At 41.6% G+C, this 13839-nt stretch overlaps 1 protein-coding gene across 1 annotated transcript in view; it reads left to right on the plus strand.

The window, feature by feature from the left end:
- The window catches only part of BCR (BCR activator of RhoGEF and GTPase), a 101902-nt gene that overhangs the window by 40313 nt on the left and 47750 nt on the right, over positions 1-13839 (plus strand). Inside the window, exon 2 of the mRNA XM_056343996.1 lies at positions 9297-9481. Within this exon, the coding sequence (XP_056199971.1) occupies positions 9297-9481 (185 nt within the window). The remainder of the gene's footprint in view (positions 1-9296; positions 9482-13839) is intronic.

Genomic DNA, 13839 nt, shown 5'->3' on the forward strand with positions numbered 1-13839 from the left:
TCTTGAGGCAACTGTGAAAAACAAAATAGTAATGCTGATCATGGTTGGAATTTTCTTCATTCACTTGACAAATGACAGAGTCACATTAGGTATGAGGGAAGCCGCCTTCCCAATGTAGTTAGTACGTGCAGTTTCCTTGTAGACTTTGTTACTAGGTTGGTTTTTGGTGGTTTTGGTTTTGGTTGTTTTTTCCAACCCCCCCCCAAGAAATGCAACAAAGGCTGTAGTTTGAGCACAGCAGTAGTGCTGACATGAACAGTCACATTTGCTTCATCCCACCTCTGTGCTGTTATACTGATGCATTGTCTGGAGCCGATCAGTGAAATGGAATAGGAAACTGCTCTGCGTTACAAAATAACTTCTTTCCAGTTATTTTTAGTTTAGCCGGCTCCTGCTGTGGTTTGCTGTGCTCCCTGCAAACATGCCTGTTATGGGACAGTGAGGGAGACGTGGACAGGAACCCACAAAGAGAGTGGAGACTGCTTGAATCCTACAACTGTAGCTCTTACAATGCAGCCCCTGCTTTTGTTGAGAAAAAAGTCTGACCTCTAGGTTCTTCTCCTTGCAGCTGTGTGTGGTTCATTGTTGGTTACTTGTTTGGGTTTGTTTTTTACCTTATTTTTCATGGAAACCTTTCTCTATTTCAGCTTGCACCTCTGATCTAGTCAGTGCAAAAGCTCCTGGTGCCTTTGGTACAAAGCCACGTGAACTTATGAATGTATCTGCCTGTCTGTGTATTTTTATACTGAAAGAAGTCTTTAATTCTGAACAATCGGGCCTAAAATTTACTTTCTGCCTGTTAGACTTGCAGTGAATGAGAACAGCTAAACTTGGTGCACAATCCTGAGTAAGGAATGGAAAACAAAACTGGAAAGGTGTTGCAGTTTGCTCTGGGATTTACTTCGCCAAGAACATCCAGTGGCCTGACTGCCAAAATGAATGGAAGCCTTTCCAGCCTGCCTGAGAAAACATAGAATGGGAGAGAAATCTAAAGACGTAGACCCTGGATGGAAACAGATTCACTTTCTGCTCTCTCCAAGGCAGGAGTCTGAGAGGTATTCGTCCATGTTATGGGGTGTTATATTGTGCCATATAATTTAACAGTAAACATTCAGGAGAAACAGCAAAAAAAGAAAAAGGCAACAGGAGTTTCACTGTTTTGGGCCCTGGCCTGCATTGTGAATTAAGTATTCTGACATTCTTCCTGGAATGGATGGTACCTATGTAATTCAGGCCTGACAAGAATTTCTCTATCTTTACCTGTTGGCAGCATATTTGCAGCCAGTCGTGCTGGAAACATACCTCATTCATATATGCATGTGTTTACTCACTGATGTTTAGGGCTCTAAGTGATGGTGATTAAACCCTTTAAGCACCCTGAAGGCCATGTAGCAACCAGTAGGACACAGGTGTTGTCAGCTGTCATAGCAAAATGTTCAGGTCTTGCCTTCTGCAGTAACTATGGGTAACTTTATTTCCTGATGTTAGTTACATACTGCATGCTTATAGTATATGCTAAAATTTAACAATTGCTGTGGAGACACCCTGTATTTGAAAGGTCACATCTTCTAAATGTGTAACCTGTTTTCTTCCTGATCACAACTGTTATAATCAGTTGCACTTTGTCTACTTTGTGGTGTGCAATGGTTGTGCTTCCCTCCCAGCATGTCAGTTTGATTGAAACTGATCCAAGTGTCAGATGTCTTAGAGAGATGGGAATTTACACCTCTGCTACTACTCTTCCCTTGCCGACCTCTGTGGCATGTACTGTGTCAAAGCCTGGCTGAATGCAATGTGTGGATGACAGCTTGGTCTACACTCCTTGGCATGTAGCACCCCATGACTGCTAAGCTGGAATTGTCTGAAGCAAAGATTGGCAGCGGGGAAGTTGTGCTGGCTGGCAGAAGGGAAATCTTTGGAATTTGCATGCTACAGTGCAGTCTTGTCTAGTAATAAATGGACTCTCCTGGATGATCAGGTTAGCTTCCTGATTATTTTTCTTATGGTAACAACTCTCTTGGTAGCCTCAGTGAGTAGTTCTTTCTGTCCTGTGTGAGCATGCCTTAGGCTTCCCTGAGCTGGAGAATGGTCTCAGTAGTCCCAGCTTTCACATTGTGGCTGGATCATGGAACCTCACTCTGTATGGCTATTAGATCTGTGTAAATGTTAAATCTGTCCCCAGGAAAATGCCAGTTGGAGCAAAATGCAGCAGCTTGTCTCTGTAACAAACAGATCAGACCTGTCCTCTAGTCTCTGTGTGAACTCTTTATGGAATATATGGGCAGATTAAAGAACTCTGATCTTTTTTAGATGTTTAATGATCTGGGTTTGACACACCTAAAAGATTAAAAATGGACTGCAGTTAATTCATCTCCCAAAGACTTAAGGGTGCTGTCTGCTGCAACAAGGATAAAGCTCGTCTGTGGTAGAGATATAAGTTTCTTGGAAGCTGGTTAACATCTATGGTCTGAGATCCCCTGCGGGAGGGAGGGTGGAGAGAACCACCAGCTGTCTTGCTGTTTCTATATGTAAGGTACATTGCTTTCTCCTTCTTCCATCTCAAAAATAAGATGCAGTTCTCAATCTTTACATGCATGTATACACATGCACTCACATGTGCACACACAAACACGCCCTTGCCCTTAAAAGAAAATGAAACATTGGGTAAAATGTACATGACATACTTGTTTCTGCAGCCACTTAACATGCTGCAGAAAGGTGAACTATTACAAGGTGAGAGGGAAGGATGCAAGCCTGAAGTGGATATGCTGATTTCAGGAAAATTTGCTGAAGTTTTGGATTCACAGAACCCCTTTTTTAGTTTCTGTGTAAGCTGTAGTTGGCCTTCCAATGTTCAGCTGCATATTTAGAAACCTACCTTTCTGGGGTACTCCCCTTTCATCCTTTTCCCGAAAGAGTGTTTCCTTGCAGATTGTCAATGTACGGAACGCTTTCAGAGCCCATTTCATGTCTGCAGAAGGGAAACTGCAGCTTGGCTGCATTGTATGAAACCGCTTGTTTAACGCTGCATTGGTTTTGTGTGCTGATGGGTGTTTCCTGTGGGTGGGCTATGTTATGTATTTCACTGCAATTCTTCTTCTTGCAACTCATGCTCCCAAACAGCTTGTTCAGCAGCGGCAAGCAAGATCATCCTCTGTGGACATTTTCCTTCTATGGCAAATAAAGTGGTGCCTTGTAAGAGTCTGTCAGCACTGATAGTTGGATTCTCTTCATGCACTTAATGGAGAAATACAGTATGAGGCCATAGGCAGGCTGGGAACTAGCTTTTGTTACTTTTTGCCTTTCTGTTTTCCTGCTCGTCTAATATTAAAGAATGAACTTGCAAACTAATGGTATTTTTTGTTGCTAAGTGAATTGATTTTGTATTTCAGTGGGGGCTTCAGGTTTCACTAAACATCTTTACAGGTAGATGTACTGTCTACACAGAGAAGAAATACAGAACATGAAGGAGATAATTTGTTTTGAATCGGTTTAGTATCCTAGGGGAGCCTTTTGTTCATCAATCTAAGAACAAAGCTGTAGGGATTTGACATGGTGAATGTATCTTTCCCCCCCCCCCCCCCCCGCCCCCTTTGATTCATTGTGGGGCAGAAGAAAATCATTGTTTGTGGATCTCAGTTTTGTGTGAAAGTGTACAAAGTATTGAGCACGCTGTTTCCTTGTTTTGGAAATGATGATTCAGAAGGTGCCAAGGAAATAAGCAAAATGCTTAGTTTTCCATAGTTTAACTCTTCTATTTTTTTTTTTAGAAAGTGCTGCTGTATTCCCTAGGCAACAGCATTCACAGTCCATCCACACTGATGTACTTCTACGTGTGCTCAGCACTGGGACTGAATCCCTGATACTTCTCCAAGTAGCCTGGCCAGCACTAAGAAATAAAATGACATGACTCTCTATTATTTATCACTAAGCAAATGGTAGTATGTAAAAGCTGGAGCTAAGGTCAGTAAGGCATGTTAGTAACGTAAAGGTTACCAAAAAAAAAAAAAAAAAAAAAAAAAGCGTGTTGCATTCTGGTAAATTGCCTCCAAACCAGCCATGTGTAAATCCCAGGAAGTGACTGAACTTCAGTCTAAAGAAACTCAAGCAGCGTTTTGCAAATATGATGTCTTAGGTTGCAGTACAAACTTTTAAGTATACTCACCCCTGAACTACCATGCATGTATCCTTTCCGTTTGGATTTCTGTGCCATGAACTAGATCAGAGAGCTGATCCAGCTTAGAAGGGAAGTGTCAAAGATATTTTTCTTTGAGCTGGCTGAGTTCTTTATCTGGGCCATAGACATCTGTGGGGTTGCAGAACTAAGGGGATAAGAGGGGAAAGGCCATGCAGAGGTTTATGACTTGGTGGGGGAAACCTTAAACCCTATTGCTGCCAAGACAATGTGTTGTCAAACTATGGCCTCACACATTCCTTGGCATAGAAACACAGAGGCAGAGGTTGCAAACTGCCTTAGCCCTCTTCTGCTCTGCAGCTGTAGGAATGTTTTTGGAATGAGTATAGACATTACAAACTTGTGCTAGCCTTGGTACCATTTACAATGAAGCCACAGTGATGTGGGCCTTTGGTATGAGGTGCAACTCCCCCTCCCCCTCCAGGATTCTGGGTATTTACTTAGGCAGGCAGGTCTGAGCTGCAGTGGCTTCGCTGCTCTTTTAGCAGGATTAGCTGGAGCACAGCTAGCTTGGAAGCTTTGCTGCATGCTGCTGTTAAGCCTCTCAAGCAGCTATGGATGTTGTGATGCTGTGAAAGTATGACACATGCATTTGAACCATTGTGTGGCCCTGGATTAGACTCAGCTAATCTTCCTTTTTACTTAGAAGTTAATTTCTTTTTCCCTTCCTGCTTTCAAGTTAGATCTATGACTTGATTTCATATTCCCAAAGAATGAATGCGGCACCCAGCAGGAAGGGTGTAGGCAATAGGACAAGGGAACAGTGTTGCCATGCTGTCTGAGGGCCAGTGAATTTTTTGTGACTAACTGTAAATTTGTTAGATTTTTCCTTACCCCCCAGCCAGGTGGAATTCAAGGCAGTGATGGAGAGGAGCAGTTCAGAAGAGTGGAAGAACAGCAAAATAAAGAAAAGTCATATTAAGTCTGAGAAAACCAAAATAAAATGAAAAGGGGACAGAGATGAGAAAGGTGGTGAAAGGATGAAAGCAGTAACTAAGGAGGGGGATAGTAGAAAAGACTCATGAAAGCTGGAGCAAAGCAAGGCCAGGGAGGCTGTTGCTGTCAGAACCAAAGGTGGAAGTAAATGCTTGAGGTTTTTAGCAGAATATGTGAAGTGGTGATGAGCCTTTTATCCGCAGGTAGTGCCCTGCACTTGAGGATTGTGCTGGTGCAGGAGAGGGGTACTGTGAGAGAATGTCAGAGGGCCAGTGGTAGGAATGGCAACTTCTAGGTGCTGAGAGGGCTCGTTTCTGTTAAGTCACAACTGCTGCTCTTCTCTGTGGGATGGGATATCTTACAGGTTGTCCGAAGAGAAGGAGAAAGGGGGCCTGCTGCTGAGGTGGGAGGAGCATGACACCTGAGTAATGTCCTCAGTATCTATCTCTGGTGCTCTCTCCATACAACATGTTTGAGTCCATCATCCTCGTATGTGAGCCCATTTCCTTAGTTGTCCCTTGTCAGCAATTGCCTGTTGTTCCTGTGTTTCATCTTTTGCTTGTTTTGATGGTTGTGTTACTGATGACTTACTGGCTGACCCTAAAAGGAGAGTAAGAACTCTCTCTCTTAATGTTCACCCTACCTGAGACACCGGCTAAGAAACCAAGTGCTTTTGCTTAGGCCCAGCTGCTCTCTCCATTTGCAATCTACAACAGCAGCACCCAGAGCAGCTGGAAGTGCCTGAGCAGGTGAGCTCCTGGGTCTAATCATTTTGCTGTGGTCTTTTTGCTCCCAGGTAGAGCCTGAACAGCCTGTGCAGCATTGCACTGGGTTTAGGAGATCTGAATAACCTCGTTTCCCTAGCAACAGTGGTCTCTTTAATCACAGAGACACGAGTCTACCTCTGTTATTAGTGTTAAGACTTGCGTAGTGTATCTGGCTGTGGTAATACTTTGCTTCTGTTGGAAAAAAATGGTAGAATAAAAGCAAGAAGGTTCCTCTGCCTTGGAGATAATTAAAATCTCCATAGGTGGATTTCAGTGCTGTATGCAGCAATAATAGAAAGAAGAGGGATTATAACTACTTTTAATCTTTTTAATGTGTGAAGGATCCCTGGAGGATACAGAAAAAAAGTTTTAAATTCTGTGTGGAGCTTTCTGTGCACAGATCTCATGACAGTCTGTGACACTGATTCATTCCTTGTTGAGATGTGTTATTTTCATTTTTATGGACAGGCAGACCAAGTGATTCAAAGGTAGACTGAATTTTGTTGCAAAGCTAGCAATAAATCTCTTCTGAACCCAAGTCTTCCACTGCCCTTTCCTTCAGTTTCAGATAAAGGTTTCCCTTTGCAGTAGGAGACAGAACATGTTATGGAAGTGTGAAGCCTGCTTTTTAGCAGGAGAAAGTGAGGAAAGTGAAAATGCTGTGATTCATTGCAAGCCTTTCTGCTAATATATTTTAGTCTGCATTCACTCCCCCATTAACAGAAGTGGAGCAAACTATAAAATTTGAATGTGAGCATCGGGAGTGAAAGAAATATGCATGCTTTGCTTTCTGCACAGTAACTTGGTTTTGTTACTGCATTGTGTGCAGGAGAAACTGGTTTGGATAGGAGTAGTTTGAAGAAACTACTGAAAGAAAAAGAACTGTTGCTTGATCAAAGGCATGAAGCTTACGTAGGTGCCCAGTACTGATGTTCTTCCTTGGATAATGCCAGGTTAAATTGTCAGGAATGCCTTGCGGGCTTCTTGGGTTAGAAAGTTGCACAAGGAACAGCTGAATGGAAAACAGGTATCTGCACTCTTCCACTGAAGTTAAATGGTGTTAAGGTTTTGGTTTCTATTTACGTATTATTATTTTTTTAATTATATGGCATATATAGTGCAGAGATACAAGGAGACAGTCATCCTCCTTCCTATTTACAGTTCTGGTTTCTGGAATCAAAACAGTCCCTTAACTTTCTGGCCAAACAGAAGACCATCCATCTTGTGTGTGAGGAGTCTATTTTTATTTTTTCTTTCAGTGTTTCCTTGCCTGTTCGGGTAGTGCAAGGTAGGGGCCATGCTGTCTTCTCTTACACTTTCTTGTGGCCAAAGAGCTTTTGAAAAGTCCAGCATGACATTTGTTTGACTTGCAGGTGTTGTAGATGATATCCAACTTTGGGATATCTAAAAATATCTTTTGTTTGTGACTGAGCATCCTTATTTCAACAACTCCCTTTCAAGCCTCCGTTTACCAAATCAACTTAATAGGTGACTTCTAAATGGTTGGGGAGCTCTGGAAACCTGTAACAACTAGACAAACATGCCTTCCAGAGAATGTGTAGCACCTTTCTTTTTTTTTCCCTCCCCCCCCGCCCCCCGTGGTCTTGCACAATCTAATGAGTCTTTTGAGGAACTCTGAGAGCTTGACCAGAAGGTAATACCATGAGCGGGTGGGTGACATAAAGCTCATTGAGCTTGTTAAAATAATATTGACGTGCTCCTTCAGCAGCCTAAAGGCCTCGTATACAGCTGTTATTTAGCTGGGTGGTATTTGGTACGAACCGAGACAGAGGCTCACTTCTACAGTGCATTTATTGTTGGATTTTCAGTATATTGTTTGCATAAATTCCCTAGACCAGCTCTCCCTCCTGAATAAGCCACACGGATCAAGTTTTATTCTGTTCCAGACAAAGTTCACATCCTTCACTGGAATGAGTCATGCTTTAACTAAGTTTACTGTGGGGGAGGAAAGTGGGCTTTAAAATGTTACTCCTCCACCCCGCCTTACTGATGTATAACAGGATTATTAGTATGCTTGGCAGCTGCTGCTTATTATTTTCGCAGAACCTGGATATTTGTGAAAACAAGTAAAAAATGGTTCTACTTGTGTTCAAGTGTGAATTTAATGCAGAATTTTAAACATATAAGAAAAAAGCTTTGTGTGTGTGTGTGGCTTTGTCTTCCATCAGGCTCACCTGCTACTGTAAAAGTGGATCTAGCTTATCTCCCTGTGGTTATTTTTCAGTTTTGGGAGAAGAGTGGCATTTTGTGACTCGTAACTGAAAGAGGAGGAGGAACTCTAACATTTTGCATTCAGTGGCCCCTGCATGGCTATTACTGTTACACACAGCACCCTTCTGGGCATTGACAAGGGAATGTGCTTCACAGGCCAGTGTAACTTACATGAAGGGTGCCTCCAGCTTCTCTCAGGCAAGATGTATGCGATGCGGTGCCACTGTGCAGAATGCAAGTATGTTTCTCTGTGCAGAGAGGTAAAAGACCTTTTAGCCTGTGGTAGAGGGAGCTGATCAGTGTGTGTCCTTCAATACAATCTTTGCAGAAACAGTCTCTGTGCTAAAGGTACCAGAACCACTTTTAGTACTCATCTTTCCAGCAGAAGTTAATTGATATCTCATGCAATAATGGTTAATTTAACTCTTCATGCCAACCATTCTTTTTTGTTTATTTGGGTGTTTTTGATTGGGTGGTTGGGGTTTGTTTGTTTGTTTTATGTGGGTGGGTGAGGTGGGGTGTAGGAGGTAGCAGGGTGGTGATTTGTTCATTTGTTTATGGAGTTAGTCTCAAAATTGAGGAGGAGGAGGAGTGGCAGCCAGTAGAGGAGCACCTCTTAGGATTTTGTTTTGGCAGTAGGCCTGTTCACTTGACATGTAAGACCTTTCTTTCCTAGTCCTCTTGTTCCTGAGAGGTCTGGAAAGAGTTATGTTTCTCCCCTGAGCTATGTATTATCTATGATTGCTAAACTGGCAGGGGCATCATCTGTTCTTTTTCTACATAAAAAAACAGGTTCTCTTACCCTAACCCCACTATGTTCTGAAACCCAGGCTGCATAACTTGCATGGAGCCTGCAAAAGGATTTATTTTGATGCTAATGCTTTTGAAGGAAAACTTGAGGGAAGGAGCTGTAATTAAATGAATACCAATGTTAGATATTGTAAAGGACTTTACCTTTTAGGACTTGGAATGAGTGAAGTGAATGTTTGGTGACAACTTGAGTTTAATTACCTTTATGCCTCCACTTGATCTATATTTAACGATTACTGAATCAGGGTTTACTGATAAGTAATCATAATAGGTGGGAGGCAGGCAGTGCCTTGGTTGACAGGCTGTCTTATGTCCAGGTTGACTCTGACCAGACAGATTTTTCTCCTGTTTTACAGATGCTTCATTCAGTGGCACGCCACCTAGCTATGCGTATGATGCAGACCGTGCTGAAGAGCAGAGACGACATCATGATATGATGCCCTATATTGATGACTCACCATCCTCCTCACCCCATCTCAGTTCCAAGAGTCGAGGCAGCCGAGACACCTTATCTTCAGGGTCTCTGGAATCTACAAAATCAGTGAGTCCTTTCTGTGTTTTGGAGTCAGCAAAGCCTTGTAGGTTTGCAAGGGATAGACTGCTTTAATGGGGAGCAAAGACAGGGACTGCCAACACTGTAGGACAGATAACCTGACAGAATAGAGTCAGTCAGTGCCTGATTGATACTGTATATTTAAAACTAAACTGGGGTTTCTAGCTGATGCTAAGCCTAAACTTACTTCAGGGATGAGTGTTGTGTGTATGATTTTTAAGCCTCAGTTTTCCACCCTTTGTGAATTTTAGTGCAGAGAATAGGTGACTAATTGCTGTTGAGAGGGTCTCTAAATACCAGATATTTTGGAAAGGGGACTCTGGAACAAAACATCCCACATTATGATGTTCATACATCTGTGCATGTGGGTGGTCATTGCTGGGAAAATAGAGAGTTGCTTTCAGGTAGGTTAAAGGCTTTGATAAAGCATTTAGAATATAAGATGTGTTTCCTTTACCCTGTGCAAACAGAATAACAGGAATTAAAACTGCCACCTCCAAAGTATGGTGACTTTGGGTGTTAGATGGCCGCTTATAAAAAATCCAAGTTTTCACTAAATAGCTATCAATTACGGCAGATAAAAATTTCGGAAGGGACCACTTGGCCTGACCTGTGGTTTGATGTGGACCTTCAGGCTATCTTGCTTTATATTTGCTTCAGGTTCAGTAGCATGGCTATACCTTGGAACTTCAGGAAAATTTCTGACTTTGTTTTTACGGTAGTCTTGGTAGAGAGTCTGCTGTTTGCCTTTGTAAATAACTATTAACTCTGCTGTTTTCGCAGTCAAAAAATCTGTTTCAGCTTGAATTAATCTGTTTGACTTTCAACCTTTGCTTCTCTTTATCCCTTTGCTTCCTAGATTGTAGAGCATTTCAATCCCAAATTGCCGTTTCCCTGAATATCTTTGTCATCTGCAAACTTTTGGTTCCCCAGGTCATTCATAAAAATGCTTAATAGCACAAAGACAACTGTCACTTCCTTCCTACTGTGTTTCTAAGAAAGTGTAGCCAAACAACCTTGAATTCCCACATTGTAAATGACACTTTGAAACCTGTCGTTTAAGTGGTTCAACTTATGTGTTGGCTTTATATCGTTCTGTCTTGTTAATTAAGATGTCATGGGAGAAGATGATGAATATTTTACAAATATCAGTGTACATGTAAATCAACACAATCACCTTTATCAGACAGTTTTATTTGTCTTGCATCAAAATGATTTTGAGAGTCTGACAAGTTCCACAAACCATTGCTACAAAGCATTCATTGTATACATCTTTCTATTACTCCTTATTGGTTAGTACCATATCATATACTTACTTGCTTTTTCTAGGATGAATGTTAGATTAAGAAGCCTGCTTGAGACAGTGTTCTTGTTCTTTCTCATTTATAAAAATGCATTGGCAAGATCTTTTAAAGCTTTATCAAGTACATATATTGTGGATGTTTGCTTAATTTTGTTGGACTGTTAAGTATGGAATCTAGTTAGCTGCTTATGCTATTAATTCTGAGATGCTTTTTTATCTCTCAAGATGAGAATTCTTGTGATGTGCAAGAGGCTTTTGAATGAAAAAATGATCATTAGTAAATTCAAAAGCTCTAGGAATGTTTTAATATTGGCTTGAGGTTTCCAGGTTTTGTTTCTCAGGATGAAGGAAGAATGCCATGTGGCTACATATGGCTGAGAATTATCTTCAAAGAAACAGTTGTCATAGTGCCTGTAACTGGAGGCCTGGAAGGGACACTGCCTAATACTTAATTTTGTTTTTTATTTGTTTGAGCGTTGCCTCATAAGCACTTAACAGTAGTTAATTTCAAAGTTACCTTAATAATGCTGGAAGGCTGCCTTTTTAAAAATAATTTTTAACGTAAATGGCTGCTTTCTTCTTTCTAACTATAAAAAGATGGTTTATGGCTTCCAAAAGAAAGAGGTGTCCTGATACAGATTAGACTTCTAATCATGAACCTCAGCAGCTTCAGTTGATCCTGTCTGTAATTAGTCCATAAATGACAATGCGACTCATGAAGGACTGTCCCTGGCAAGGAGGAAGAGACTAATTTATGTATGGTTGCAGTATTTCCCAAACAAGTTAAACTTTCTGTCATCACAAGTTGTTAGATGGCTTTTACTGTAGTTCCGTTCTCAGATGTAGTGGAAGAGAGTCAGTAGCAAAATTGTGTCAAATACACTGTGCTGAGCTAAGCACATAAGATGTGTTGGACGAGAAATACCAGGACATGTATTTTCTATTTTCTTTTTCACTACACTTGATTAGCAGGAAAATATTTTTTGTTTACCTGTGTTTGCTTTTATAGTAGTCTCCTTGCCCTTTTACATCTTTCTTAGGTGCCCGCAATTACTTCTGAAAATTTTAGTTTATGACCAGAGTCTAGAAATCAACAGTTAACAGTGTGTGACAATACAACACATGTACTATATACACACCAGTCTGACAAAATACTAAGATTGTAAAGTTATTCAGAAGTTAGGAAGTGGTGATGGTTAATAAGCCTTGCCTTGTGGCTGTAGCCTTGTCTTGAATCACGATGATAACTATAAAAGAAACTATCATTTCATCTTTTTTTCTGTGGTATTCATGCATTGTTCAGCATATATAGTGAATGATACCGGATTCGGTATTTTCTCTCTAGAGCTCTGTGTATACCTTATTTACAGGATGCTGGGCAAACTCTGCTCTCAGCACAACAGTACTCATTTCCTTTTGACGTGACCATTAACTCCAAATACAGTTGGAATGCTACGCAGGTCTTAATTATCCTTGCAATGTTCCTGTGAGATAAGAGGATGGTATGTTCACTAACCACAGGTAATCAAGGCAGACAGATTATAGGAAAAGCATCTGCTAATTTTGGGTGCTTAATGTGAGATGCGTAATGTTGTGCAAAACCAAGTTCTGACTTTTAATGCAGTTTTCTTCACATTTAAAGTAAAATCCCTTTAATTTCACTTGCAACCAAGAGTTAACAACACTCCAGTCAGGCACTCAGAAAATGGAAAACATTCCAACCAATTATTTTTATTTTTTTAAAATGTCCTAAGTAATTCACTTAGCATCACACAGGCATAGCAGCATTCTTGTGTGGTGCTCATCTGCCTTATCCATGAGACCAGCCTTCCACTTGGAGACTGGGTTGTTGCTGTCTGGATATTTGAGGGCATTTTGCTTTGACTTATTTTGTAAGCTTGTTTTCCGCTTTGTATTTTTTCTGCCAAGTGTTTGACTGAGTCCTTCTGCCTCCTTGTAGCAGCTGTCACCTTTGGTTGGATAGTGCATCAGGGTTCCACCTGGTCTACCCAGCCAGCATAAAAAATGTGCAGAGTGGCTGAGAGCAGTGTCTCTTTCTAAAAAAGAATGAAGGGATACCTCCTGGAGTACTCGTGGGGGGGCTTCATGTTGTTCTCTCAGTGTGGGGAGTAACCAGCTCCCTGTTCCATGTTCAGGAAGTGAGGGCCATAATTGACTGCCAGAAGGTTTGTGGTGTTCTGCACCTTGTCATTTGGGATCTCTTTTCCAATCCCCCCTACCACCTGTGTCATATAAGCAGACTAAAAGAAGCTGGCTGGTCTGCCTCCAAACTGTACCACTTAAGCCACCTCTTATGTATTCATATTCCACCTGCTGTGTATCCATTGCATAAACTTCTGTTGCTATCCAAGGAGGGTGACAAGGTGCACCAGCATTAGTTTTGTCTGTGACCCAGAGAGGACATAATTAATCAACATGGGTGTTTGTAACGTGGATCTTGGCATCCCTTGACTCGTCATTTTTGCGGTAAGGAGGCCTTAACAAATGTTTGCATTGAGCAAGCTAGGTCGTACCCCCTCTTCTGGCTCTTCCAGAATCTCGTGCTGAGCTGCTGACGCATGTCCTGGTATAAAGCCAATGCTTCTGCCAAACTTTGTTGCTCTGAAGCAAGCTTACAGGGGAAAGAGGAAAAAGGAGAAATAGGTTCCACTAACGCTTAAGTTGTTTGTTTATTTAACTTGAGAAGTGATTTAATTTTCCCGAACCTCGCTTTCTGTAACAGTTGAGCTGTTGTGACTGAACTTTCCAAAAATTCTGGAAACCTGTCTTGGAAAATGTCAGCCCAAATGTTTGCCAAATAAGACAGTGCTGGTAGCTTCAGAAGGTGTCAGACAGTCTTTGTAATAGGTGGTGATGTTTCACTCCCAGAAAGAGACAACGTGTCTGTCTTCGCCATGCAGCTGGGGTGAAAAGTGGAGAAGATATCTGGATAGAGTTAGAGGAGGACAGAGCAAGAGCTTGCTACGGTATTCTTGGGGCACAGGGAAGTGCTGGGACAGCTGGAAGGTTAGTGACTGACACT

The sequence above is a fragment of the Falco biarmicus genome, chromosome 1 (genome assembly GCF_023638135.1).
Source record: "Falco biarmicus isolate bFalBia1 chromosome 1, bFalBia1.pri, whole genome shotgun sequence".
NCBI lineage: Eukaryota > Metazoa > Chordata > Aves > Falconiformes > Falconidae > Falco > Falco biarmicus.